The 27,743-nt window shown below is 41.2% G+C and overlaps 1 protein-coding gene across 1 annotated transcript in view; it reads left to right on the top strand.

The window, feature by feature from the left end:
• The window catches only part of CRB1 (crumbs cell polarity complex component 1), a 198,547-nt gene extending 177,948 nt beyond the window's left edge, over window positions 1–20,599 (top strand). The window contains exon 12 of the mRNA XM_005608035.4: window positions 19,817–20,599. Coding sequence (XP_005608092.3) covers window positions 19,817–20,032 — 216 coding nt within the window. The 3' untranslated portion in view covers window positions 20,033–20,599. The remainder of the gene's footprint in view (window positions 1–19,816) is intronic.
• Window positions 20,600–27,743: the final 7,144 nt, after the last annotated feature.

Here is a 27,743-nt window from a genome sequence, read left to right on the forward strand (position 1 = left end):
TGTATGTGCATGTGTCTAACCTGCCCCATAGTGACTGAAATTGAGATGAAAATGATAGTACAAATTAAGTACAAAAAGTTGGCCCATTTTCCCTACCAAATTAACAGAATGAAAAGGGCAAGTCTTGGTCATTAGTGAGCACTTTGATAATGATAGTGTTAACCTTAAGGATAAGTGAGCTACACTCTCCATTAGGGAAACATTTCCATCCAAGAATCAAATGCACAGAAACCCTGTTATTCATGTTGAAGTGGAATTTGATAAATTGGCTCTGTCCTAAACCAATCCCAGAGGTTGCTTAGATCCACCAAGACATAGGCTGTCTCTCACAGCCTATGTCTTGGACCACAATCACGTGGACACCCGAGGACACTCTCTAAGCAGTCCTCTTTGCTTTTAGAAAAGCATTACATTATATCAGATTGGGCAGGGCCTCTCAAAATCTTAGTGATTGTGAAAAGGAGTGTAACTTCACTTCTCTTCAAAGATAAGTATGGTTGAATTGTTAAAAATCCATGTCCTTTAAATCCACCTCCTCTAAAACCAATAAGAACTGACCACTGTTGCAACTTAGAAAAAAGACATTTTAAAGGATATGTTGCTCATTGCTCTTTGAGCCTTAAATCCTCATTTCATTCTTCTTTCCCAGTCAAATACATATACAAGTCCTCAAAACTTGCCGATGAAAACTTCCTTGCTCCTCTCCCCTACCCAATCATCCTTAGGAGTATCTCCTTGGTTCCCACACCATGCTAAATAGACCTCTCATAACATTTCATGATGACAATGCCAATGATGGTTAATATTGTGGAGTGCATACTCCGAGCTAAGCACTATGCTAAGGTCACTACACACGTTCTCTTATTTATTATTCACAAAAGTCCCAAGACTTAGGTAATATTATTTTCCCATTTTACTGATGAAAACATAAAGTCAGAGAGAGGTTAAGCGCCTTTTCCAAGGACAGCCAGTTCAGAGTTTGCATTGCAAGCATGCAGACTCAGAGTGTGTGCACCTCTTACCAATGAAGGATATTGCATCAGCCTTTATGTGTCACCTGGTCCTCCATCCTGTGAGCTACAGGAAAGTAGAGGAAATGTCTTTTTTGACTTTGTAACTTCAGCGCTTGGCATTCGTGCCTGACAGAGTCGGTGCTTCCGTCTTCACTGGAGGAATAAATGACTAGATGAATGAATGCCACGCTGTGTGCCAGAGAAGGAAATTATAAGGTTTCCAGAGGTGGGGAGGGCAGAAAAAGTTTCACCCAGAAGATATTTGACCCAGTTCTTAAAGAAGGAGCGAGAATTTTCTTAGCAAAACAAAAGCATATTTTCCTCTGACATGTTTTGTTTTGTTTTGTTTGTTACCAAAGTGTTAATTAAATTGTTTTCTACTGAAGAAATTAATTCACAAATAAAGTTGTGTGCCTGTTAGCAAAGAGAGCCCAGAATGCCCAAGTTCTTATTCATAGTCTAAGTGCCACATTTTGTTTATAATCATCTGTTGCCTTGGTTGGTTATTAGTCCTTCCTTGTATAGCTGCATTTTGATATTTGTGAGGGTTTAATAAGGAAAACCTGGGAGAAAACCATCAGAGCCATAGACTTCCAGAGGGATCATTGAACAAGGCTTAGAAATGCAAGAGAAGGAAGGAAACATTGCACTGGCCCAAAAAGATAATAAACATCAGACAGACTGTTGATGAAGTCCCGCACAATGAGAGAGGAAAATATGCTGAGGAGAAGTAGGTGGTGCCAGAAGAAAAGGAAGAGCCAGGAAAGAGCGAGAAGCATTCATAAGGGGGAAAAGCCCTATGGCAGCCGCAGGAGCTCAGAGACATGGATGGAAATTTCTGTATTTGCCCCAAGAGCACCACTCATAAGACCAAAGCTTATCATTTTTCACAAAACTGGTTGTCAGAAAAGCCTTACAAAGAAGTTTGTAGATGTTCTCCCCTTTCCAAACTCACCTGATCCTGGAGTAATTGTGCCGTCCGCTCCTGCCTCCTTGCTGCCCATCCGTCCTCCCTGGGAGACACCTTGGTCTTCAGTAACTGCTCCGGTGGGACAAGCTGACATTCGGGCCTCTCAGCAGGAAACCCAGTGTTCTGTCCTTTCATAGGTCCCACGACAGTGCAGAGCTATCCTCTACACCGAAAAGAATGAGCTTATCTTCCCAAAGTGACCATTCCATCCACACACTGGTTTCTACAACGCATCTGACAATAGGGAGGACATAAGGAGTGAGGAAAGAGCAGGGAGTCTGTGAAATATAACATATAATCTCTACTATAATAATTTCAAGAAAACTACAGTCTTGTTTTAGAGGGAAAAAAAGGAAACTACAAGATATATTGAAAACAATTAACCCCTAATTTATGTTACTGAGTAAAAGCACAGTCTGAGTTCACAGAAGTTTGGTCGCTATGAGCTATTGCGAGAGGGGACATTTTCATGGCGGATGTGGGAATCAAGCTAGGTCATGAAATATGAGACAGATTAGAGGACAGAAAATGGGAGAGCATTCAAGAGAGAAAAAAGGTCAAAAGTCAAGATGTGAGAGGGGGTGAAAGTGTGGATGACATCAAGTACAGAGAGCGGATGACTGGAACAGGCAAAGAATGCTGGGAAATAATGGGATATAAAATTGGATAGATTACAGGTAGGGCTAGATTACAGTGTAAATTGCCTACACTTCTGTTAAAATCTAGCCAGAGAAGGAAGAGTGGTTCCATAATTCTGTGATTTAGGGCTGTGCCATGTTTTCCTCTAAACGAATTCCTATAGGTTGTTACTAAGTGTGAGCTGCCATTTACTTTCTGACTAGAAGAGACCTTATACCAAAAACAGTAGCATCTTTCTTTAATGATGGTTTTATTTGATTAATGAAAACTCCACAACTGATGTTTTTAGGCTTATTCTTTCCTATTGGAGCCCAAACCAATACAAGCTTCTCCTTGTTCCAGAAATTCTTCTTTTCAATATTGGTGTACAGGCAGGACATTTTTGTTAAGCAGATTGTGGGTGAAAGAGTTTAACTGGCTTATTAAAGGTACATATTCTTTAACCCAGTTTTTGATTTCTGCTAATTATGAGTTTTCTTATGCATGATTTTATTACTAAGTCTTGCTCTAAGCACTTTTTTTTTTTACTTCATTTGAATCTTTCTAACGTTCTTATTCATTAATTGAGGATTTTCAGGCCTCTGACGCTCTCCCCTTTTTTCTCAAAGGACCAAAGACGTGTTTTGGTCTGAGGAGGTTTGAGTATAATCAGATTAAGTCTCCCTTGACTGAAAATTGAGCAAATTCCCTGGATCCACACGGCTAACAAAGAGCCTTTGGGGCAGTAGACTGATCCTGTTATGGTTCATCATCTTAAAATACATACAATTAAGAAATATATTTGCTCACTTTAATAAATGTCTCCATTGTACAGATCAATATAAATTGTACCCCATATCGAGCAGTGGTTTGAACATTTTGTGGATAGTGCAACCTATCTTCAGAGCTAAAGAAACCAGAAGGTTCTGAGAGTGGACCATTAACTGCCCGAAGGGAGTTAGCAGCTGGTGCACAAGACTCCCATTGGCTCAGGCCTCAGATGACCAGGGTTCTCATGGTGCCTTCTCTGATAGCTAATTATATCCACCTAATGATCAAATGCCCCAACATTCTGTCCCTCACTTAATCCTAACCAAATAGTACTGCTATTTCCACTTTACAGATGAGAAAACTAAGGCCCAACCTAGTGAAAGTGACTTCCTCAGAGTCATGCCGTTCATCTAACCTCAAATCCTTGTTTTCTTCTCCAATTCGCAATCTGGGGTTTCCGTTTCCTAATTTGTAAAATGCAACACTTGGAGATTCCTTTTAAGCAGACTGAAAATTTTAGAAATGTTAACACTTCTTAATTGTAAAATGAGGGTTTAAAATAGGTACCATTCCAAATACTTTACAAAAACACAAGTTTTTCACAAGACAAACTATAGCCAGGGAACTCTGTGGAATTTTTTGAAGAACAGCTCCATGGAGCGAATGAAGAAGATAAACGGGAAAGAAAGTTTAAAGTCTGCTCTGTGGACACAATGGGATCTGGTATCTATTTATTTTTACCGTTAAGTCCCGTGAGTGCTAAAGATATTCACAGCTGGCAGTATGTAAATTATCCTAATTTGCATCTTCTTTTGGTTAAAGGTTGTGTATGTTTGGGCTGGTATAACTCCATTGCCACTTAATTACCAATATATATGCTCTTGAATTATAGAAACCAATATAAGCAACCCGAGTTAAAAATTTATTTGCAGAACCCTAAGTGATGACTTTGAGCTTCACATTCACCCTGTAGGGTGAGCTGAAGAGCTACAGGTTCTGTGTAATGGCGTATAATTAGTCTTCTGCCTTGAAACAGAAATGGTGGAGTATTTTGCAGGACTCCCATCGTGGATGGGGAGTTTAGGCCATTGCTCTGTTGAAGAGGAAAATGTGCACCTTTGTAAAGAGGCATTCTGGGACGTAAGGAGCCTGGGTTGCATTATGAGACGCATGAAGGTGATGTGCATGTACATAGGTGCAAAGCATTTGAGTGGCTACCCGTTCAATAAAGTATTCCGTGAGGGAAGAGTAGACTGTGCCTGGGTATTAACTCACATGGCACTGTTAGCCAGAGCGGGATGTAACAAGGGCACCATCCTCGGTTCAGTTCGCTCTGAAGGATTTGCTCACTGATTTTCTCATTCCAGTGATCACAGATTGCAATCGTAATGACAAGCTCCCAATAAGTTCTCTCAGTTCAAAGTGAGGTCCAGATTGGGCCTGATGCACGGATCTATAAACCTTCCCCTCCCCCTGACAAAGGTGCCAAGTCTCACCCGGATTTATCAGGAGCTGCCCATCATTTATGTCAAAGTTTCTTTTCGCATTGGTTTTACGATGCCGTCTAATTTGTCAATTCAGTCCCCCAAAATCTGAGCACTTACAATATGTCATGAACTCTGAAGTTGACAGAAGGGAAAAAGATGGCACATTCTGTTTGAATACAACTTTCCAAACACAGAAGAGGACCTCGAAATAAATATAGGATCTTGAAATCATACATTAAGGCAAAAGTATAGTATGCCATGAATGTAAGTGTCCATGGCTAAGAATACACCAATTAGAATTTTTGCTACATAAATTAAAAGTATATTCTTATAAATAACAGTAGTTAGACTGTATACGATCTTATACACATGTAACACTGTCTTTGATTTTCTGCATGGTGGTGCAGGAAAACCTTTTTGCATCAGACTTTTTATAGGTAGTAATGTGCCATTGCAATGAGACAGCTTAAGTGTGTGTTAGGGACTATATATACTTTATATGGAGTGAAATATGTGTGCACATTTACACATAAATAATATTGAGGCCATTTTTTTTCTTACGTCTGCAAGAAAATAGGAGTTCCTATATAATGGTTTTGAAACTTAGTGTCTCAAAAGGAATATAAAAACAGCTCTGCCGTTCTCCCATGCTGGTGGAAACCTTAAAACCTTGGGCAATGGGTGAAATGGGAAAGGCCTCCTTATTTGCTCCTAAATGTTCCCCAGCGTCCTTAAAACATTATGGTCTCCTTCTTCCAGTCAGAGGCAAAAGAACTCATGTGGTTTGGGGAACCGGGCATAAAGACTATGGGATCCAAAAGAACCAGCTGCTTGCACTTGGAAATTAGCAAATGGATGTACAGTTTTTAACTATAAATTTCAAACTTTCCATCAAAGTCAAATTGTGCTGATGTTAGTCAAACCTAATCCAGGCATTGATTCAAGAACCTGCTGATGGAGTAAAAAATACATGGAAACTTGTTAACAAGAAGTACAATTATCTATGTCTCAGCAAATAATGCCAGAGTGCCATGTAATATGCTGAGCTCAGGCAGCCCAGAGCCAATAAAGAGCTCTCTCTTTTCTTCGCCGTTAATATTTACAGTTGGAAGCAATAGATGGCTGCAATCGAAGTGTTGCACCTAAGAAGGGAGTCGTTGGGCTTGATACCTTGTTTCCTGACACTGTGAAGCCCTGAAACAGCTACCTTCTTAATCATCGTCTGGTAACATCGTGTTAAGACTGGAGGGGAGCACACGGCTGTTTTATACAAGCAACAACCCTGGGAGATTTTCTGCGTTGTTTAGTTGTTTTATTTCTTGAGAGACATGCTGGGGTGTTAAAAGCATGGGACTGAAAGTTGTGAATTATGGGTCTTTTTCTTTGTTCTCCTGCTGAATTTTTCAGCATCTATGCAGGCACTGTTTATAGAGACAGCCTACCTCCCAGACACCTACTGTGTGCCAGGCACCTTCCTAGAACTCACAAACAAAACCTTTCCACCCATCAGCCTACTTTATTGAAGCTTACTCTCACATGCAAAGTCCTTAAAAATGTTAAACAAACATCGATGAGCAGAGAAGCCTGGCTGGTTTTGTAAGCACTACACATAGCAAGAGACTTGAAATATAAAATAACCCTTGTTAGTCACACCTCTCAGTGTGTAAATATGTCAAATAAGGGTAACCTAGCAGGAGTTAAGGGTAGATTTGTGGTTATATCTATATAACGCCCTACCTAGGATGCATCTGTGCATAACTGAACAAGCTCTGACAATATGGATACAGGTCTGTTGCTAACTAGCTGTGTGATTTTGGCCAAATTGCTTAATTCATCTTCTCAATAAGGGCAATCACCTCTGTATCATTAGATTGTCATGAAGATTAAAATGAGATGGCACGTAAAATGCCACGGACGCATTAAACTTTCAGATTTTAATTACTTTATCTTTTTCCCTATGTACCACCTTTTAGTTTCAAAGTATTTACAGATAGTCTCATTGTGGAAAATTAACTAAATATCGAAAAGATTAATTGCCTAGGAAGACACGCAAATAATCAAAGATCTAGCTGTGATCTCTGTAGTAGAAATAGTATCTTTATTCCAGGTTCCTGAGACTAGGAAAGGAGCCTTAAAAATAGTAGTGAAGAAACTTTAATAAAAGGGAACAATGACGCTATTGGCTGAAGGACCAACTTCTAGGACCACTTAAGAAAAAAAATGCCTTTTAATGTGGAGGAGATTTCTCCCCAGGTCTGCCACACAGAGAGGAGCGCTCGGACTGAGTTGAACTCCTCGTCTCTTCTTGAAGTTGTAGCTGCCCCTTGTGTTGTGAAATCTCAGCAGATGGCTCCCTTTTACACTCCACGCTGTCAGTGGAATGTAAATGTGTCTCCTCACAACACTGGAAATAGCGAGGCTGTGTGTTTAATCTGTGCTGAGCAAGCAGAATGACCCTGAAAAGAACACCAGCACTGAGCACGTTGGGAGATTTGGCATCAATCCCCGTAAACAGAATTGGGGAGGATTTTGCAAGCCTGGTGACTAATCGTGGTTTTCTTCCTAAGGCTCTTAGCACAGCCGTATCCCTGAGGACAAGTAATCTAAATGGAGATTGAATAGAAAAGTTATAGACCGGAGGGAAATGTTTTTTCTTACAAGAGGAGGAGAGAGGAATGTTATTCTGGGGTATGGGAAAAAGAAGTTGTACTGCCCACCACATTGAAGAGGCTTAGTTTACAGTTTGAATTCTCAGTTCTAAGTCTCTTTGGGAGTTTAGAAAACAAAATTTTCCTGTGTTTCCGATTATTGAAGTTAGTAAGGGGAATAGTCTTTCAGCAATTACTTCAAAAATCAGGGGAAAAAAAGGAATATAAATAATTCAAGCATCCATATGACACAGAATATGAGAAAATGCAGTAATCAACAAAGATTATCCAGAGAAAAGAACTTACATTTTGAGGGTATCAATAGCAAATTATCGAACGGAAGTATAATTAAACGCATTAGCTGGGTTCTCTCATTTCTTCTTAAATAGGTCTCTGAACTGGGTCAGAAACAGAGAATCTGATCTTCACCTTATGAAAACAGTCATCAAAGTTAGTCTGTGGCAAAAGGGCAAGAGGACTTTTTATGTGATTCATCCTTTGAGCCTTTGGTAGGAAAGGAGCAGAGTTCTTGGCACTTCTAAGTCTCGTCTTTTCTCGGGCAAGGGTCTCCCAAACTATTATTTCAAAAGGCAATGCAGACATTGTAAATATCATGATTACCTTGTACATGGACTTAGAGATCTGAAGGAGAAATAACTATCTCAGCTATATTTTCTGATCTAATTTTATAGTAGGCCGTTAAATTCTATGCTAAATTTATACATACAAGATAGGGAAATTTTAGTTCAGTGGTATTTTTAAACTAATAGGAAAATGCTGTTAGCCTTTATTTTTGTCCCTCCAAGATGGAATGCTTTACATTCCTCCATACTAATGTAAACATGTCCTTTTCCCCAGTTGTGTTTTTGGGCATTAAAGTGGACAGTTAGCAAAGTCAGACATAAGGTTTTTGTTTTGTTTTTTCAATCCTGCCAACTTTAAAACCCATAGACTTTTACCAAATGGCTTATTTGGAATTTCAAAGCCTGACTTCTGAAAGAAGTTTTTAGTTCTAAAACTAAATACTATTTTAATAAATCCCCACAACATGAAGTTCCATCCTTGCTGGTTGTAAGATGCCTTGGGGTTTTCAGTTGCGACAAGCTCATAGCTTTTAGTAATGTTCATTTGGGATCTGACCACCCTCAGCATTGCAGGATCCTTCTCTGTTTAGACAAACCAAGTCTCAAGCTATTTGGAAGAAAGAAGGCTGTGCAGTGGAAGGATTCCCATTAAAGCATGCTATGTGTCTTTCATCTTCCAGGAGGCAGACTTTGAAACTGAAGGTCTGATAATTTGATGTAAACTGACAGTGACAATAGAAATAGCTACTTCTGAGATTATTTAAGAGAAGGTGCAGGGTATAGACATTCATCAATGAAACACTAGAAGAAAGAGTTTTTATTTCTACGTTTGCTTTTTAAAATAAGAATCTAGTAAATGGCACAATAGATTATATAAACAAGGACTTCAATGACAAGCTGTCAAAGTTAAAGTAATATATTTTACGTGGGTGACTTGATGCCACCCTTTATCACCTACACGAGGGGAAGCCAATTTGAGTCTGGTCAATAAAATACAACCTCCAGGGTTGGGGTACAACTGACACAGCGTGGCAGAGCCTAGCAATTCAGTATTCTCTTCTGCTGAAACACAGCGGGAATTGGCACTGCTGCCATCTGGGGTATGTCGGACATTTAAGCTCTATTTGATTAATAAACACTTATGCAAGTATGTCAGGAGGGCCGATGCAGTGGGCCCTTCATGCTCTGGTAATTTAATGCAGATCTGAGGTATAAGTGGAACTAGTTATTCAAAAGCTGGATTTACTGCAGTCCCACAACTGTTGAAAATTAAACTACATGTGCTGCAAGTTAGGGGTTACTAGGGTATCTCATTATAGAGGCTATTTTTTTTTTCAGAGGCTGGAATCTTTGCTGAATTACTGAGGGACTTATTTGAGTGTAGACTTGGACCAAATAATTTTCTGATAAGTTGGCCATAAATCCTCAGTAAAATAAGCTTGGTGTTCTCAGCATATCTATTGGCTTTTTGATCATTTTTATGGCTTTCCTTTTGCTGGTCAAATTATCCTTATATGCCCCCACAGCTCCTCTGACATGGATTAAGTCAACACAAACCAATAGACCTTCATTACTTTGGCAACTGGTTTTGATTTGGGGGCAATAAATACAATGACACAGACTAGATTACCTTTGCCCAAAGGATATGTGATAAGCCATAAGGATGTCGGGGATCCGGCATTCTTTTTCCTGAATAATGTGAAAATGAATTAATAGCAGCTTTAGACTGAGCGAAGAAAGCTGGAAAGAAAAAAGAAATCTGAGTGAGAATAGAGCCAAGGTACAGCTTTTAGGTCAAGGATGATGATGCCAGTAGACCATGAGAACGTCCATGGACACCCACTGCGTATCTGGCAGTGTGTGAGGCACTAGCAGGCAGGGTTAGGACCAAATACATGAGGAAACTAACATTTGATGTGATCCATGAATATCTCAATGTCTAGTAGAGGAGATAAGACCATGGGAACAAGATTTACTGGACAATGAAATCACGGAAGACAGAGAAATCAGCAAAATCTGGAATTGCAGAGGAAGGGAGAGTGGAAGAAGCAAGATCTGCTAATTTGGGGTTTACAGGAATTATTTTAATTTATAAAAATCATTTTTAAAAATATTACTTTTCCAAGTTTTTCTTTGTGGAAAAAATTGAAGCTTAAAGAAATTCAAAAAAAAAAAAAAACTAGTACAATGAACACATGTATGCTCTTCACTCAGCTTTATCAATTATTTAAGATTTTGCTACCTTAGCTTACGTCTATCTACATACATCCATTTTTTGCTGTATCTTTAGAAAGTATTTTGCAGACATTATAACACTTTATCACTAAATATTTCAGCAAGTATCTCTGAAAAAGGACTTCCTTCCTCAACCACAATACTAGTGTTACACTCAAGAAACTTATTATCATCCCATGTTCAAATTTCTCCAATTGTCCCAATAATGTCCTTTATAGATTTTTTAAAATCCAGGATACAATCAATTGCATTTAATTGTTGGTTGTCAGGTCTTTTTAGTATCTTTTAGTCTCAAAAGTCCCCCTGCCTTTTTAACACATTTGCTGAATATTCTCTTGCTTTTGAAATTATGTATAAAATTAATCAACACATTTATCAATCACCTTCTAAAATCTATAGACTATGGCAGTGATGGGGCATAAAGAAATTCAAATCCTTTTCTGCCCTACAAAAGCCAGGATGGTAGAGGACTCGGTATATTAATAGAAAGAGAACTAAAAATTTGAAGCTGATACATTTCTAATAAGGGGTATGGGTCATGTGTGCCAGGAAAGAACCAGCAGAGAACATGCATGAACTTGCTCATGTGATTGCTCATGGGAGTGAGAGGAAAGAGAGCTTCCTGCAATGGTACCTAGGTGGGTTACATGCCCAGGGTGGGTAAATGCTTTCCCGACAAAGGAGCTGCTACTCCCCATTCTACGTCTTCTCCATTTGTGGCTCTCTGTAAGTACTTACCCCTCCCTCGAACTCCTCAGGCAGGCAGGAAACGTCCCAGCACAAGTCACGCTTCTCGTTCTCCTGCCACTGGATCATGGTGTTTCTTCCACCTTCAACACCTTTCTTTACCTCATTCTCCCAGCCACTTCCTTAGAGAAACATAAGGGATGTGGTGAAGTCCACCTACCTTCCTCCTTCTCTTTCCTTTGCACTCACCTCTAACATAGCACCACTCTCATGGGACTGTGGGTGCTTATACAGCTACCCCAACCCCCAGGCACCACCACAAATAGTGAATTTTTTAAAGACAATGATTATGCCCTTGAATTCCATATGTCCAAGACCTCATATGCTGCCTGAAACTTTGAAGGTATTCAGTAAAAATTTACTGAGTGAATGAATGTATGAACAAATGAGTGAGTGAATTTCACCGCCAATAAACTTTCTGGGCTACATAGAACTCTTCTTATGACTGAGAAGGATTTAATAATGCATTAAACAGAGCCATGAGCATTACAAGGGTGTGAGTCAATAACAAGTGATCAACCCCTTTGTGGAAAGCACTGCACTTTGTATTACTGGAAGGTTCCATAGGAAACAGATACTCTATTCCTTGTAGTCCTAACGGAAGGAGTAGAATTTGGCCCAATACACACTGAGTGAGAGCAGCACTACGAGCCGTGTGGGAGCTGTGGGCATTGCTATAGAGGAGACACTGGGAGTGGAGACACATGGCCTTTGATTGAATCACTGGCATGTGTCAACACAGAGAAGCAGCGTTGGCAGGAGCAGAGGATTCCTGTTTGAGAAGGGGCAGGTGAAGAGAGTTACTTTGCTGGAATGCAGTGTCCTAATTATGCTGTAACTGAGGATAAACTTCACAAGGAAATGGAGGCACATTAATACAATAAAAGGCTTTGACTTGAAACTTAGCAATTTAGGTTTGATATGGGTAGATTTGATATAGTTAGCATCCATGGGCTTCCAAGCCAGGTAAGCAAGGGTTGTAGGGCTGACTGGACGATGTCGATTCTATGGGAAGAGAGAATGGCTAGAGGGCAGTTTAATTACCCAGGTAAAGGACAGTTAGTGTCTTAACCCAGGTTGAGACCACGGGAATGCAGAAGAGAATGGCAGGGACTTGGTCATGAACGGATCCAAGTGCAGAGCAATGATGAGGGAAAGGGCATTCGGGACTGACAAATGACAGGTGTCAGTGATTCCTAGAGCTGTATGATTTACACTTTGAGTCTTCAGTCAGCAACCACTGTTTTACAGAATGAAGAAAGAAAGAGAAGAAAAGAAAAGGGGAAGGAAATAGGACTGTCTGAGACCCAAATGGGCCAAGATAATGTCCAGTGGTTCACTTAACAGGGACAAAAATAATGTTTCATGTGTGGAAAAGAGTACCTGGCTACTGCTTGTATTTTTTTTAATCATCTCTAGCAGCTCCTGCTTGTGTCACCTGACGACCTGTCCACTCTGGCTATAAGGGGAAGGGAATGGTAAAAACAGACAGATTGTTTGCGGCTGGCGTCACAAAAGGCAATAACATCCAACTGTCTTCATGGCCACTTGGCTCTTCGATCATGTGGTTCCTTATCTGCTCACCAATGGCTGCCGGCAGCACCTCAGACATGGCACACGCCTTCAGTGGGCGGGAGAGCAGGCAGCTTCAGCTCCTCTGTCCAACACTTGCTGAGGTTTGTATTCAGTAAGAATCCCAAGAGAGAGAAGTTCCGTGTGGATAAAGTGTCTCACTCACTGTGTGCTGCTGGACAAACTCTTTAACTTCTAACTGCCTTCTGTCAAATAGTAGTCATTGCAGTGTCTCTGAGACAGATGCTGTTCCATGTGCTAGCCAGGAGCAAGGAAGGCAGGCATGCACACCTTGATGGAGCTTCCATGACAGTGGGGGAGACACATGTGAACTCCACAGAGCGTCACAGGGCGCTACGTGCAGGGGATAAAGCAAGCTGATTGCAATTAAAGAGGATGATGGGGAAGCCCTCCCTGAGAAGGTGGCAGGAAGGGATCATCTCTCCCTGGGTTGTTAGGAGAATTAAAATAGTTTCTGTGTGTACAACATCTGGTAAACCTCCGAGCCAGTGTCGGCAGAAATGGTAGCTATTATCTCTAAACAATAAATTTACAAAAGCATAACAAAATCCTGAGTTTGGGCTACCAGGGTTTGGTTCTTGTATGAGACAAAGAGAGAGAGAATTTTTACTCAAAAGGCCTTGGGTTCCAAGGAAAACAATTATATCACTTACACCACCTGCTTAAGGAGAGAAAAATACGAAAGCAGTGTCTCCAAACTTTTAGCTGCATCCAGGCTGCTGCCTCAAATCTGGCATCCTAAGTGGGAAAGAGGCTGTGAGACATCAGGGCAAGAATTACAGAGACAACGCCTAGACCAGCAGGGGCGGGAAGGGTTTCGCTCGCCTCTGTATTTCCAGCTGGTATTGCACATGCAGAGTGCGTGGTCAATCACTATTTGTTGAATGCAGGAATAAATATGTCCTTTTATGACCAATGTCACAGCACTTCTCAAATCTCAGGATAATTGAGCTCTTTCCCTAAAGATCCACAGGAGGACACGTCTTGCTTGGGGTGATGTACCAAAGACAAAGATGGTTTCAGCTAGAGCTAGAATTCCAAATACGTAGCCTTATGCTGGATCCAGTTCCTCTTTCTCATTTATCTCCCATCCATCCACACCAAATTTCCACAGTAGCTATTCCAGCCTCTTCACTGGGGCCTGATGGGGAAATTCATTTTGGAAGGGTCCAAGGACAGCATCATCCAGGGCTGTGGACGCTGAATTGTCCCATCTCAGCCCGGTTTTTCCATCCCTAGCTATCATGATGGCCCCCGGTCAGTATTGTTCTAAGAAACTGTAATTCTCTGATGAGCATTAGTGTGGAAGACTTTAAGTTGGAATCCCTCTTTTTTGAGTGACAGCCTTCAAACACGGCTTAGGACAGTCTTACACAGCCCTGGGAGGGGCCGGAGCCCACCGTCGCTTGGTTCTCAGCCATCTCGGTGAGAGCCTGGCTGCTTTCTGGAAGAAGCAGAGCAGTGGATGAAGAGATGGGGCAGTGCCAAGGAGAAAATGCTACTCGGCTTGCAGTTCAGACACCCCCTCCCTCCTCTGCTCCCGGCTGGCTGGCTGCTGCTCTGAGGAACAGGTGCCGGGGCTCTGGGATACCCTCCAGGTCTTCACATAGCTAAGCCTTTCATTCGGCAAAAGGAGCGTCTGCCTGAATCGCCCCTCATTGTGCCACAACACTTCCCACGTCCTGTGTTTTGGCTTTTCAGGACCCTATTTTCCCCCTAATAACTGTAAAGTGGACAGTGTATTTATGGTTGAAAATTGGCTGCCATAGTGATATTAATTTTAAAAACAGGGTTCTGGCACATATTCAGTATCGCTATGGAAACGGCTGTTTCTAGCAATTCACTGATAAGATAGAATTCAAGGACTCAGGTCTGTGTGGGAGGTTTTTACCATCCACCAAACTGAAGACCTACTTGTAACAACAGTAATTCACAAGAACAGCTCTCCTCAGTCTTAAATATAGAATATTTCTCTCTCTTTTTTTTCTTAATTTGTGGCATGATAGTTAAAAAGCTGTCCTCATTTTGCTTTAAATATACAGATGGAAGACAAATATTCTAATTAGTTTTAAAAACACAACATCTTTAAAGTAAACTTTCCATTGATCACTAATTCTTATAATACTTCATAATAGTCTTACTTAGCTACTTGTGTTAACACTAAATACACACACACACAAACTAGTTTCAGAAACTCACATATTGAAGCTGGAATGTAACCTATAATTAACTGGCACGTTCATACATTGTAACTTCCCATCTTAAACTGTCCCCACATGTTTCTGTATAACTGATACAACCAAATTCTGAGAAGGATTTGAAGTAATTCACTCTACAGTAGTGTTTCCCAGGAGTCAATCTTTAACCCCAACATTGCCGCCACTTCTAACCACAAACACACTCCTGTTGATTTCACAAAACTCAGGCACGAGAGAAAGAAGGACCTAAGGTGGTACCTGGAACGTCAGACCTTGAATTTCCTCACTTTAAGTCAAAGCTTTCACATTTTCACTTCCTTCAACTCGGAAATGTGACGTTAAGTTTCCCAAGAACTCCTGTAATGCTTCATATTTTTTCCGGGCTCCTTCCGATGTGTTTATTGTTTTCACATTCTTCTGAATGCTGTCGTCAGCCCTAAATATTATGACAGGCACATCCTGATGCTGTGGACAGAAATGGTCCCATTTCTTTTTCTTTCCAGACAAACCAGCTCACTTTGTGTTTTCCAAATTAGATTCACTGCTCAGCAATCAATCAGTGAGGGAACAGCTGATCCTGATGGGCCAGATCGCCAGCTCCCCCTCAGCGCTGTGAGGGTGATAACGGACTGTCCCTCAATTGTCCCCAAGCTCGGCTCTGAGCGCTGACATTTCACAAGGGTAGGCTGTGGATGGTAGGAGTTCTGAAACGCAAGCAGGACCAAGGAAATCAGCCAGGGAAGGGTCACTCTGGATAAGAAAAACCAAGAGCCACAACAAGGATTGAGTTCCCGTCTGCACCTGCGCATCATGAGAAGCTCTATATATGCGTGAATGCTGCCAATTCTCAGAACAGTTCTAAGAGATGAGAATTATTATCCTCATTTTATGGGAATTATTAAATTCCCATATTTAAGTATACAACACCAGCAGCAAAACTGGATTCAAACCCATTTCTGTCTGTTTAGCAAGTACATGCTCTTTCCAATCTCTCTTCAGAAGAAACACAGCATAAAATGCCTTTTCTGTAATTTAAGAAAATAAAAGCTCATGTATGGTTCCAGTACATTCCAGCATCCTCTCAGGTAAGAAGGTTCAAAATAAGTTTTAACAGTTTCACCTCAGAATGCTGGATTGTAACCATGCCTTGGGTCATACATAGGCTACAACAAGTCCATATTTCAGAATGAATCTTCTTTGGGGGAAAAAAATAAATGAAACACCTACTGATTTTATTCTGCAGATATAGAGTTCAATGTAATCGCAGTTTACTTTAATCACATGTAACATGTACATTTAAAAAAGATGTGAACATAGTAACCATACCGATCGCAGTATAAGCCATTTTTTAAAAAGATAATTTTACATGAAATTTTTAATTAATTTGGGGTATGTCTTTTCAGAAAAAGATTCTTCAAAAGTGCAGTGTTAGAAGTCTAACCCATCCAAACACTTCTGGCCTCAAATCCATGCTGTTTTTCAGGACAGTCCCGCCCTTGGAGGCCTCTATCAGTTCATGTGTCACAGCAGTTTCCGTTATCAAAAGATCCATTCCCGTGCTGGGTATTTTAAGCACAGTCGAAGAATAGCAGAGCAAAAAAAAGGCCTTTCAACCATGGGAATTCAAAAGCAAAGGGCCCTCAAGAGGGGATTTCAAAACCCTACTCGTTCAGCCTTACTCCAAAGCTTAATGACATGCCCTATTTGATATAGTTGGGCGAACTGTTTCATCAAAAACTTTATCTGAAGCTTAGATTTGCAATATTAGGTTTGTAGGTTGGCTCCCTTGGTCATACTGCAAGGTATTGAGGGAGTTCTGGCTTATCTTTTGTAAGTAAACAGGTTTAGGGATGATGATAAATGGCATATTAATGGCTTCTGATATTTTCGTGTGTTGGGAACTTGCTTTAGGCCATGGCTTGTGTCTTTCGCATCCATTGTGTTTCATGACTTCCACCCTTTGAAGGAGATATTATTATCCAGTTTTATAGGTGATGGATATGAGTCTCTGAGAAGGGAAGTAACTTGCTGGTGTTCACACACGTGAGTGGCAGAGCTGTGAATCAAACCCAGGACTCTGGCTCCATCGGCTGAGCCTTAACCACTTCATCACACAGCCAGGAGTGGCTGCCTCTCAGAACTTGAATCTGCTCTTTCCTTCTCACTACATTTCTGAGAACAGTGGAGCTGGTGTAGACAAGAGTCCTGGTTCCTCACAGGTCACAAGATATATGAAGCGGATCAGCTCTCTGGTTCTCTTTGTGATGCTAACAAGGACACAGAGCCTACACCAATGGTTCCTTCTCCCTTTCTAGTTACAAGGCAGCATATGAGAGGGTCTATGTTTTCGCTTCACCAGTGTAATAATTCTCAGACCAGATGAGAAGAGCCCAGAATAGTTCAGAAAACAGACAAACCAAGTGATTTCTCAGTTCTCCTTATGGGTGTGGACACTCTCAACTCACTCATCCAGGAGAACAGCCTTTTACTCCTGAAGATGACACAATTTACTGGACAGACTAAGTCCACATCCAGGAACAAGACTGGACATTATCTAAAGGTCCCTAGATGATACCAATGGTTTTTGCTGGTCAGATTCCATCTGCCCTTCTGAGTGCCAGACTTTTGACACTTCAAGGTCAAGTCTATGGCTCTATTCATTTTTCCCATACCACAGTTATCTTTACAGATGAAAGATGGAGTTACTTACAAAATGATGGCCACACAGCACGGCTAGAGAACTCACCCTCTAGTTGAGGTAAACTCTTTTTCTCAAAAACTACCAAATTCTAGGAAACTCAATATGCTGTACTCCTAAAGCTCCAATAACTGGAGGATGAAACGTTGTTATGACTCAGAATTTTCCACAGTCATGTGAAAGTGGAGAGGGGGAAATAATTAGTTCTAACTGTCTAATAGCACGATATACCTGAATGTCTTCCAGGCACTGAAAAAAGCTTTTTTCCCAGACTGAATTCGTAGTCTTCCTACACAAACCTGTTTCTTCTCCCCCAATTAATGATATCCCAGTGCACGCGGTCACCTAATGTGGAAGCATCAGCCATCATTATCTTTCCTCTGCTGCTCCCCAACCTCATACAATCTGACATGGAGTGACCTCTAACTCAGATATATCTCTCAACCATTTTTTCCTTCAATTCTCACTCTATTGGCAAATTTAGACCTAGGTCAACTCTTATCATGACTAATGAAATAAACTGCTGTTTTTCTCTACCTCCAGCTTCTTCCCCACCTTCAGTGTCACCCATCCTCCACCCTGTTACCAAATTAATGAGATACAGATCTGATTGTATCATGCTCTTGCATCAACTTTTCAGCAGCTCCCCACTGACTATAGGACAAAGTCTGAATTTTAGCATGGCTTTCCAATTTCTAAGCAAGATTAATCTACTTTATAGTTCTGTATCTTCCCAACTTTTAAAATCCTTTCCCAATTCAAACATACCACATTCATGGACCATACCTTTGGTCACACTGGATTTCTTTCTATTTCCCCACACTCTAAGGACTTTTATATCCCTTGGCCCTTTTTTATTTCAAATTGTTTCATCCAGGTAGAATTTCGTGCTTGAAATATCTGAATGTCCACTCAACCTCCAAAGAACCATCACATGCCTCATTCCAACATTGCTCCACCTACACTCCATTGCAGTTCAGTTATGACACTATCATAACATGTATTTATAATGTATTGTGATTATTTATGTGTGTGTGTCCTCCTCTTTTCCCATCCCCAGAATCTGAGTTCCAGATTCCAAACTTTGATTTATCTTTGTATTTTTGTTTCCTACCTCAGCAAAAATGTCCATAGGAGATAATCAATAAGTATTGTTGAATGAATGAATAAACTAATGAGCCATATTTGAACAGGGCTTATAGTGAGTACACCCAAGACAACATTATGAAGAAAGGTAATATTATATTAATTATGTAATGGTTTAAACTAAGGCACAGTGAACAAGAAGAAAAACTCTACGGAGAGCAAAGATATTTAAAATTTCATAGGATGTTAAACCAGCCAAGATTCCACCTGTAAGAGTAGATTGGTTGGGTAATGAGTGACAGGTCACACAGAAAGCTAAATGAGAAGATAAACTATCTTACTGCTGCTTTTACTCTGACAGAAATATTTCTTTGAAAACCAGTAAAAAAATTCAAATAGTGACTGCTTCCTGTCTTTAATATTTCTGTGCAATGAAATCACAGTTTCACGTTACCCATTGCTGAAAAGTGCTAGGCAAACACATTGGAATCAACATTAACCAAACCACTGTGTACAGCACCCCTGGGTGTCCTGGATCCAGCTCCTCCTGACAGGGCTCCACTGTTTTCTGTTTCGAGATGTTTGGTTCAACATCGAGCTCATGTGTTTTCACAACCATTCAATTTGTCACATTGAATCCAAATCAAAGGGCCGACTGTGGAAATCACCTGCGAGACTAGTGCACAGCCGAGCATTCTCTATTCTGGGATCTTTCCCATGAGACCCAACTAATTTAATTTGCTTCCTTTCCCCAAAAAAAAACCATTTTTCAGTAAAACAAAATTTTCTTGTAAAACAACCGTTCTTTCAGTCTAAAATCAGAACTTTTGGCAAAGGAGGCAAGAGATTGTGAATAACATGTTTCTATAGAGGTAGAACTATTTTACAAATATACCTGTGGGTTCGTCCTCTGCCCTTGATGTCACACGAATGATCTCAGTCACTGAGATTAAGACACAGAGTAAACACAGGAGCCGTTTCATGCCACATCTTCTGACTCTAGACCTGAGATGCTAGATACATAGTCATTTCCACATGATCTGGGATTTAAGACGTTGGTCTTTTTACCGTCCTGAGTGGCACCAGTGCTCTGGTTGGTTTTCATTCCAGGGCAGTTCCAGTGTCCTTTGTACTATAATTCACATCAAAATTATTTCATTCCTTCCAGTTGGCAGGTGACTTGATCTCGGACATTTTCACCGCCATCGGCTCCGTGACGTTAGCCTTGTTGTTGATCCTCTTTCTGGCGATTGCTGCTTCTGTTGTCGCCTCCAACAAAAGGGCAACTCAGGGAACCTACAGCCCAAGCCGTCAGGAAAAGGAGGGCTCTCGAGTGGAGATGTGGAGCATGATGCCACCCCCAGTGATGGAGAGGCTGATTTAGGAGCATTCCGTCTGGCTGAGGAGATCCACACACTGAGAACACGAGGACTGCACTCGAGTGCTTTTCTGACGTACCTGGAGACTTCAGTTTACAACTGGGATTGCAATGAGACTGTGGGAAGGACTCCTTTGGCCTCCTTAAAGACTTTCATAGTGCTTCAACTTGACACCATTGTTTTATTATGTTGTATTAGCCAAGCACAGCAGAGTGTTTTTGTGCTGGTAATTTCAGCCTCATAATTAGCAAAACTATCTTCCAGGGGACGATGTCTTCTGGGAAAAGCTCCAGTGCCTGTCATTCATACTCTTTACTCTTTGCAACCTGGGGGCATTTTTTAAGTTTGCCTGTTAGCTGGCAACCACATTTTTTTACACAGAAACTACAGGAAAAAAAAAATAGAATACATTTCTCACTCTTCCCATCATGTGGCGAAAGGTTTTAGTCCTATACCTAGGATGGGACGTACATATTTGTCCTTCAGTCATGGATTCCAGAAAGCCATGGGAAGGACGTATGGCTAAAAAGCAGCCAACATCAACAAATAAAAACTGAAATGTGGTGATTCTCCTTTCCGAGTATTTTTTGCATTTTGTGACATTACCTATGACCAAAGTAACTTCTGGGAGCATTTGAAAAACCTTCCTGTGAATTAGATCTTTTAACTAAATCATCTCAAGCGCTACATTTAAAGTCATTGCTCTTCATAAGGGGTTGCTTGAGGTCAAAACACTTCCCCAGACAGAAAACAAGATAAAAGTAAAACTCAGATTCTCAAATCTAAAAGACCAAGCTCTTTCCTTCCAACCGCTTTTTGATAAGTCAGCGTCAAACAGTGACATTGTCTAATGGAAAGAACCCCAAAGTGAGGTGCATGCACTTCAAGGGGTATGTGTGTAAGAATAAGAGAAAATACTGGGCCTTCTATTTACGTGGCTTTTCTCCAAGGGTTTGGTTAGAATTTTATATATGCTTTGAAATGCGTGTACCATGCTATCAAAGTAGCATATAAATAAAAACTTAAAATATATGCATGTATATTTTGGATATATGCTCAAAAAATGTAATGGCATGAATTTTTAAAACTATTCCAGAGCAGTCCATCCTTCTCAACTACTGAAAGACATCATTCCAGAAATTGACCCTCTTTCCCACATCATTGGTTTTTCCACTGTACTGGATTACTTCCAATAGCGCCAGACATGCTGTCATATTTCCCATCACACCCCATTCTCCCCTGCGGCTCACATCTCCCTCCAGTTACCGTCCCATTCCTAAGCACCTCTTTCAGCAAAACATCCACAGGAGAGTTTCCTGTGTTCTGTGTCTCTCCTTCCTCTCCTCTCGTTCTCTCCTGAACTCAAACAAATTTGGCTTTTCTCTAAATCCTTCCATGAAAGAGCTCAGATCAGAGTCACCAGTGACCTCTACATTGACAAGCACAATGGCCCGTCCTCAGTCCTCAGCTTACCCCACCTCTCAGCAGCCTCTGAAACAACTGTCATTCCTTTCTTAAAATACTTCCACCCAATGGGACACCATTCCATCTTGATTTTCCTCTGACCTCACTCTCTGCCCCTCCATCTCTTTTGCTGGTTTCCCTTCATCTCCTTGACCTTGTGTTATTTTCTTCCATATCCTTTATCAATCCTTGACAAATCACATACTTTTTTACCCTCTGCTTCCCCTGACTGGAATTTAATTTACATAAGGACAAGAACTTTGCTGTTTTCTTTCACTGTAATATCCCTCACCTAGAGCAGGCCCGACCCATAGGAAAAACACAGTAAATATTTTCTGCATAAATGGACAAATAATGAATGAATGTTGCTCAAATTTGTGCCTGCCGCCAGCAAAATCCCAAAGTGCCCAAGATTCCTGTGGACTGTCTTTGGATGCTTTGGCTAGTAGACTCTCATGGCTCTGTAGCCTATCTAATGTCTTAATCTCTGACATTTCCTCAATTTCTAATATGCTTTAAGTGTTAGTTCAAGAAAATGGATGTCTCTGGGTTTTCTCCATGTGGAGTGTGCCATGAAACATTTTCTTTACTTTTCCATTCCATCAGTGTTATAATTTCTTAATAAAAGTTTATACAAAAAAGACCAAAAAACCCCAAAACAAAAAAATAAGTAGCTGAGTTTAAAAACTAAAAACTAAAAAATCACAGAGGAGAAGTTGGTCCTATTGGGATTAGCACAGGTAAGAAGAAAAAGATAACTGGCAATGGTAATATCTTCAGTTTAGAGAAGGTGTCTAGTTAATCTGGCTATTCACCCTGTTCCCATGGCTAGTTTAGGGCTTTGCATAGGCATGCATGTTCAAATATATGCATGAATGAATGCATGCAGACTGAATAAACAAATGATTCCATGTGGACACTCCAAATTCATAAGGTACTTACAGACTGGCCCAGCAAGCCACACCTCTGTATTTTTGAACAAGCTAACTATACAATACCTTATGCAGGAAGGCTTCAAATTTTGCCCAATGGAGTATTTGCACTGAACTCTCTTTAACAAGATAAACTTCACCTTAAGTAGGAAAGTCTAGCATCTGCAACTTTCATATCATGTGTGTCTTTGCAATTTGTGTTAGCTTGGTTTCACACACAGCCAAAACCATTCCTCTCATGCTCGTTTGCATTGTAACGTTGCCACCCCTCCCATGGAGAGGGGGCAATCTGTTTGCCTCCCCCAAGTCATAGCTGGCCGGTGACTTGCTTTCACCAACAGAATGTCATGGAAATGATGCTGGGTGCAGAGGCTTGTAGCTTTGTCCCGTCTCTCGGGTGGCAGCCCCAGAGTGGACCCTGGGCAGCCAAAATCATTATTATCACCAATTCGTATTAGTGGCAGAGTGAGGAGTAATTGTGGAACTAGAAGGCATCATTGCAACAGTAATTTTGATCGTCATCGTGATCTTGAGGGGTCCTTTAGGGAGCTCTTGCTACATTACGTGCATGATGTCTCATGTAACCCTTACGACAGCTCTTTGAAAGAAGAACTTTTACCCTGATTTTAAGAGCCTTTGGGGACAAAGAAACATAGGTTTAAATTTCTTTTTTTTTAAAGATTGGCACCTGAGCTAAAATCTGTTGCCAATCTTTTTTTCCCCTTCTTCTTCTTCTCCCCAAAGCCCCCCAGTACATAGTCGTAAATTCCAGTTGTGAGTGCCTCTGGTTGGGCTACGTGGGATGCCACCTCAGCATGACCTGATGAGCGGTGCCATGTCTGCGCCCAGGATCCAAACCAGCAAAACCCTGGGCCACTGAGGTGGAGCATGCGAACTTAACCACTCTGCCACGGGGCCAGCCCCAGGTTTAAATTTCTGATCTGCCCCATTTAGCGGACATGAACTCAGCCTGAAAATTGGAAATCATACCTCTATCTCAGAGGAACGTTATCTTAATTATCAGTGTAAAACGTTGACTGCAGGTAAGCACACAACGTGTAGCATCAACTATTATTAATGGACAAGGTGGAGCCTCAGGAGGATGAGGGACAAGCAGAGGCAACATTTCCTCCTACCTCCTACCCAACCTGCCAAAGCACGTGGGTAACCCCTCCTCCTATCCTCCTTCCCATCCACCTTATGAGGTATTAAGAAAACGAGCAGGTTTTGCATAGAGAAAGATGGTTTCTTCATGTCGTTCCAATGCCTCTGAATTGCCCCTGTGACGGCAGAACCGCCCACCTGAAGAAATCACTTCATGTGTAAGACGGACATGAACCGTGCATGCCTCTTGTATGTTCTCAATAAAATTGTCAGGAAATAAATCAAAAGGTCTCAGGTCTCTCCGGCCTCTAAACAACTGATGATAAGAATTTTTTAAAAAGTTTTGCTTTACAGAAATGACTTTTTCTTTCTTTGCTCAGCCTTTTAGGATTACTCCCTAAACCTCTTTTGTTAAGGAATCACAATCCTCTACCAGCAGCAGCAGCAAAAATCATCGACAGATCGACCCGTGCATCTTGGTTTAAATCATCCTCTTCATGATGATTGACTAGCCCGCTTCGCCTGGTTTTACGCTCTACAGAGGCATGATTCAGATCATGAAACTTTCCTCAATTCTGGAGTGAATGTGACCTTTCACATTCCAACCTGCTTCCAGCAAATGTGCAACTTTTACTGCTGTGCGTTGCACTGACGAGTGATGACAAAAATGCATGTTTCCAATTTAAGCCCATTCTCCTGTGATTTGGTACCCAGGCTTTGCTTTACGTGGTTCCAGAAGCCTGGGAACCACATCCATCAAATATATTTGACAGCACCTGCCCGAGGACAGTGGCTTTAAGAACCACTCACAGGCTCTCCTCGTCTGTTGGGTGACAACCTCCCTTCAAAACTGCTCCCCAAACCACATCTTCCAGCTCTAAGAGGTGCTCCCAGATTATAACTTGAGGTTCCAGAATTGGAGCTCTTTTAGGGCTGAAATAAAGCAAACCCCAAATGGAAACAAGTATACGTGTTGTTAGAAGTCCCCAAAGTATAGCTGCTCCAGAACCCTGTTGCGACTCAGCCCTTCATGTCATGGACTTGGATATGCCACCAGTCAATTCATTCAGTGACCTGCTAACACCCCGGAGCCTTTTACTGCATGGGGTAGTCATCCACAAGATAATGTCTAAGCTAACTTCCTCCTAGCAGAGAGAATTCAGAGACCTCATTTTGCCAGGCCGGTCCGGTTTTCCAAAAAGGAAATTTCTCTCCATTTGAATAAGTTAGGGATGTTTAATTTTGCAAGAACGTAAATAACTGAAGACTAACCACCAAGAACAGGTTTCATTTTAAAATATTTTGTCATATGGAAAAATTCAGTTAAGCCTAACTCTTCAGGTTTCTTTTTATGAGGCTGTCAAAATTATTAGGTTTCTGAGGTCCAGAATATAGACATCTGCACATGAACCCAGGCTCAAGTTTTCCTCAAAGTCTGTTATTTTCCTAATGCATCGGCATCTAATTCTCTGATAGACAGAACGGAAGCCAGAAGGACCTCTTGACTGGCGATCTGACTAGTACATGGATTTCAGTTCAATATCCCTCCACTGCTAAGTACTAATTTAGTTCAAATATTCAATCTGTAGTAATATGACTTAAGTGTCTCGAATGGAAGAGGGGCAAGGATGATCAATTTAATCATTATGGACTGTCCAACTGAAGCATCTAATGGCCAGAATTACCGGTTAGAAGAGATTCCAATTATGTCAGCTTATTTGGCATTTGGTAGACTATTACTACTTTGGTAGAATGGGAGACCTTGTCATGGGAAATAACGAAGAGAACGTAGTTTACAATTAGAAAGTAAAATATGATGTTGTCATCTGAAGTGACAGAGGTCACCTTAAATCATTTGAAACAAAATACAAATTAATTCCAGTACCTCTCTCTCTCTGAGAAACTGGCCAAACACACCCATGTGATAAAATTACATTTATTGAGATTTAACGGAGTTCCAGGATCTTATATGAATATTGTTTTGACCTACTGGAAGCATTTCAGTAGATCTAACATGCACCTTCAAGAGTTACTAGTCCAGAGAAGAGACAATTGTACAAGACTCCGAAGTGTCATAAAATAAACATTGCTGCCTTGCACAGCTAATGTTAAAACCTGCTTGATAAACAGTCTCAGTTATTTTAAAGAGGATGATTAGGCTTCCTCTCAGAAGATATTTCTTTCTATGTTCTTTGGTCAAGAAATTAAAACCAGAGGTGATAAAGGTGTGCGAAAAATATCTCAAGAGAGCAGATAAATTCACAGGCCAAGATTCAAGGTAGATCCTAGTAGTATTTAGGAGCAATTTTGGTCAAAAACAGTCACCTGTGTGAAAGCCTTTGCTGAACAGAGACGAGACAGACTTCACATTCTTTAATCAATTATATAGACAAAGTAAAAACAGATTTGGGGGATGCTGTGGTATTTTAGTCACTGTTACAAGTTAGATATTTAAAAAAAAGTCAGTTTATTTTTTCCTTAAAACTATAAATATTTCCCTTTGCTGCTGTCAGATGCCGGTCCGGACGTCTAGAGTAGTTGGCAAGGCTTCGTCCTCGGGTGTGGAGAAGATGCGAATCCAGCCGGTATCACTTCTCTCCAGAACCTCTTTATTAAGAGTTTATTAAGAAGCTCTCTTTATTAAAACCAGATATTTGTGATCATTAAGTATTTGAAGCAGTCATCATAAATGTGAACTTTCTGACCAACTGTATTTAATCCAACTGTGTATTGTAATTTTTGTTTCTCACTAGATTTCTGAGTGTAGTCCTCTTTTCCAGGTCATATTCTCCTGCTATTGTTTAGCGATGGACTCATGAACCCAACGCCTCATTGAGAACTTCTGAAGCTCCAATCCCTACAATGTTCTTGGTGCCAAGTTGCTTTTTCTCATCTTAATGAGAAATATCTATTAGTCATCTCGACTCTCCCTTTTTATGACAAGATAAAGGGCACCACCCTCTTCTCCCTCAAGGGTGACTCTTATTGGAGAGTAGAAAGGCGTGAATACATTAAAATACTGACGTCTCCTCAGTTCCCCATGATGTGCTGACTTTTACAGGTGTCTCATTCTCCCCGGGAGTGGCAGCACCAGTAAGTCATCCAGTCTGCAAGCGCGGCCACAGCAGCTTCCCCCAGCCACTCCCTCCTCCTCTGGGGGCCCGACTTCCAGAGGCCTCTGTTAGAGAAGGGTGGTCAGATGCTCTCCTGCATCCTATAAATGTCCCTAGGTCAGCAGTGGCTGCACAAATCAACATTGCTCCCTCAACCCAACCTGGAGCTGAGTTGTCAGGTAGCAATTACAGAGTAACAAAGCACCTGCAACACGCTGAGCTCTCTAGAACATCTAGTCTACTCAAGTTCATTAGGAGATTAGGTCTCTGCTGTTGTCAAACTCACTCACCTCTCTTCAAAGTCCTTTGCCCTTTCTAGACTATCCTTCCCAAGCACATTGAAGAGTTCGAGAATGCCCTCCTCCTGCTCGGAAGTGGGCCCAGTCTCAGGACACACGGACAAGAGCCTTGCCACCTCAGGATTCCCCAAGACAGACACACCCACGTAACTCTAATGATGACCTGGATAGGCATGTGGATGGTGACAACCTGTCTAGCAAGAAACTGCCACACTAGTGTAAACACCTTCAGGCAGACTCAGTCATGTTCCCCAGATCAGTGTTGTCCCCATTCACTTTCTTGTTTATCAGCATCATCACCCTTTGTGACCTGGGAGAGGAAATGTGATGAAACTTTTTCTTGCTCAATACTATTTACTTTTCAGCACAGATTTTTCTGTTCTGAGCTTAAAGTCCACTCCTTGGTCATTTCCTTGCTCCCTCTTCCTCCCAAAACAAGGAAGCAAAAACAGAGCCTGCTGGGACCCCTGGGCGTCTCCCCTTACTTCCTCAGCTCTCACCTTCTCTGTGTCTCTGTGTCGGATCCCTGAAGTGAAATTAAATGCAGGGATTTGAGGCTCTCTGAAGGGGCTCCTCCATCTACCCCACTCCCCAAATCATTCTTTTGCTGACAGACAGTTTCATGGACGCCCAGACCTCCAAGCCTTTTAGCATTCCCCAACCCACAGGAGGTTGTTCCAAATGCATGTTTTTTGAATCCCTTGAATAAGTCTGGAATATATAAATCTGATGTTAAATCCAGTACATATAATAATACTTCCTTCGCATTCATTCTAAACAGAATTATTCAGTTCACTTATTTAA

The sequence above is a fragment of the Equus caballus genome, chromosome 30 (genome assembly GCF_041296265.1).
Source record: "Equus caballus isolate H_3958 breed thoroughbred chromosome 30, TB-T2T, whole genome shotgun sequence".
Classification (NCBI taxonomy): Eukaryota; Metazoa; Chordata; class Mammalia; order Perissodactyla; family Equidae; genus Equus; species Equus caballus.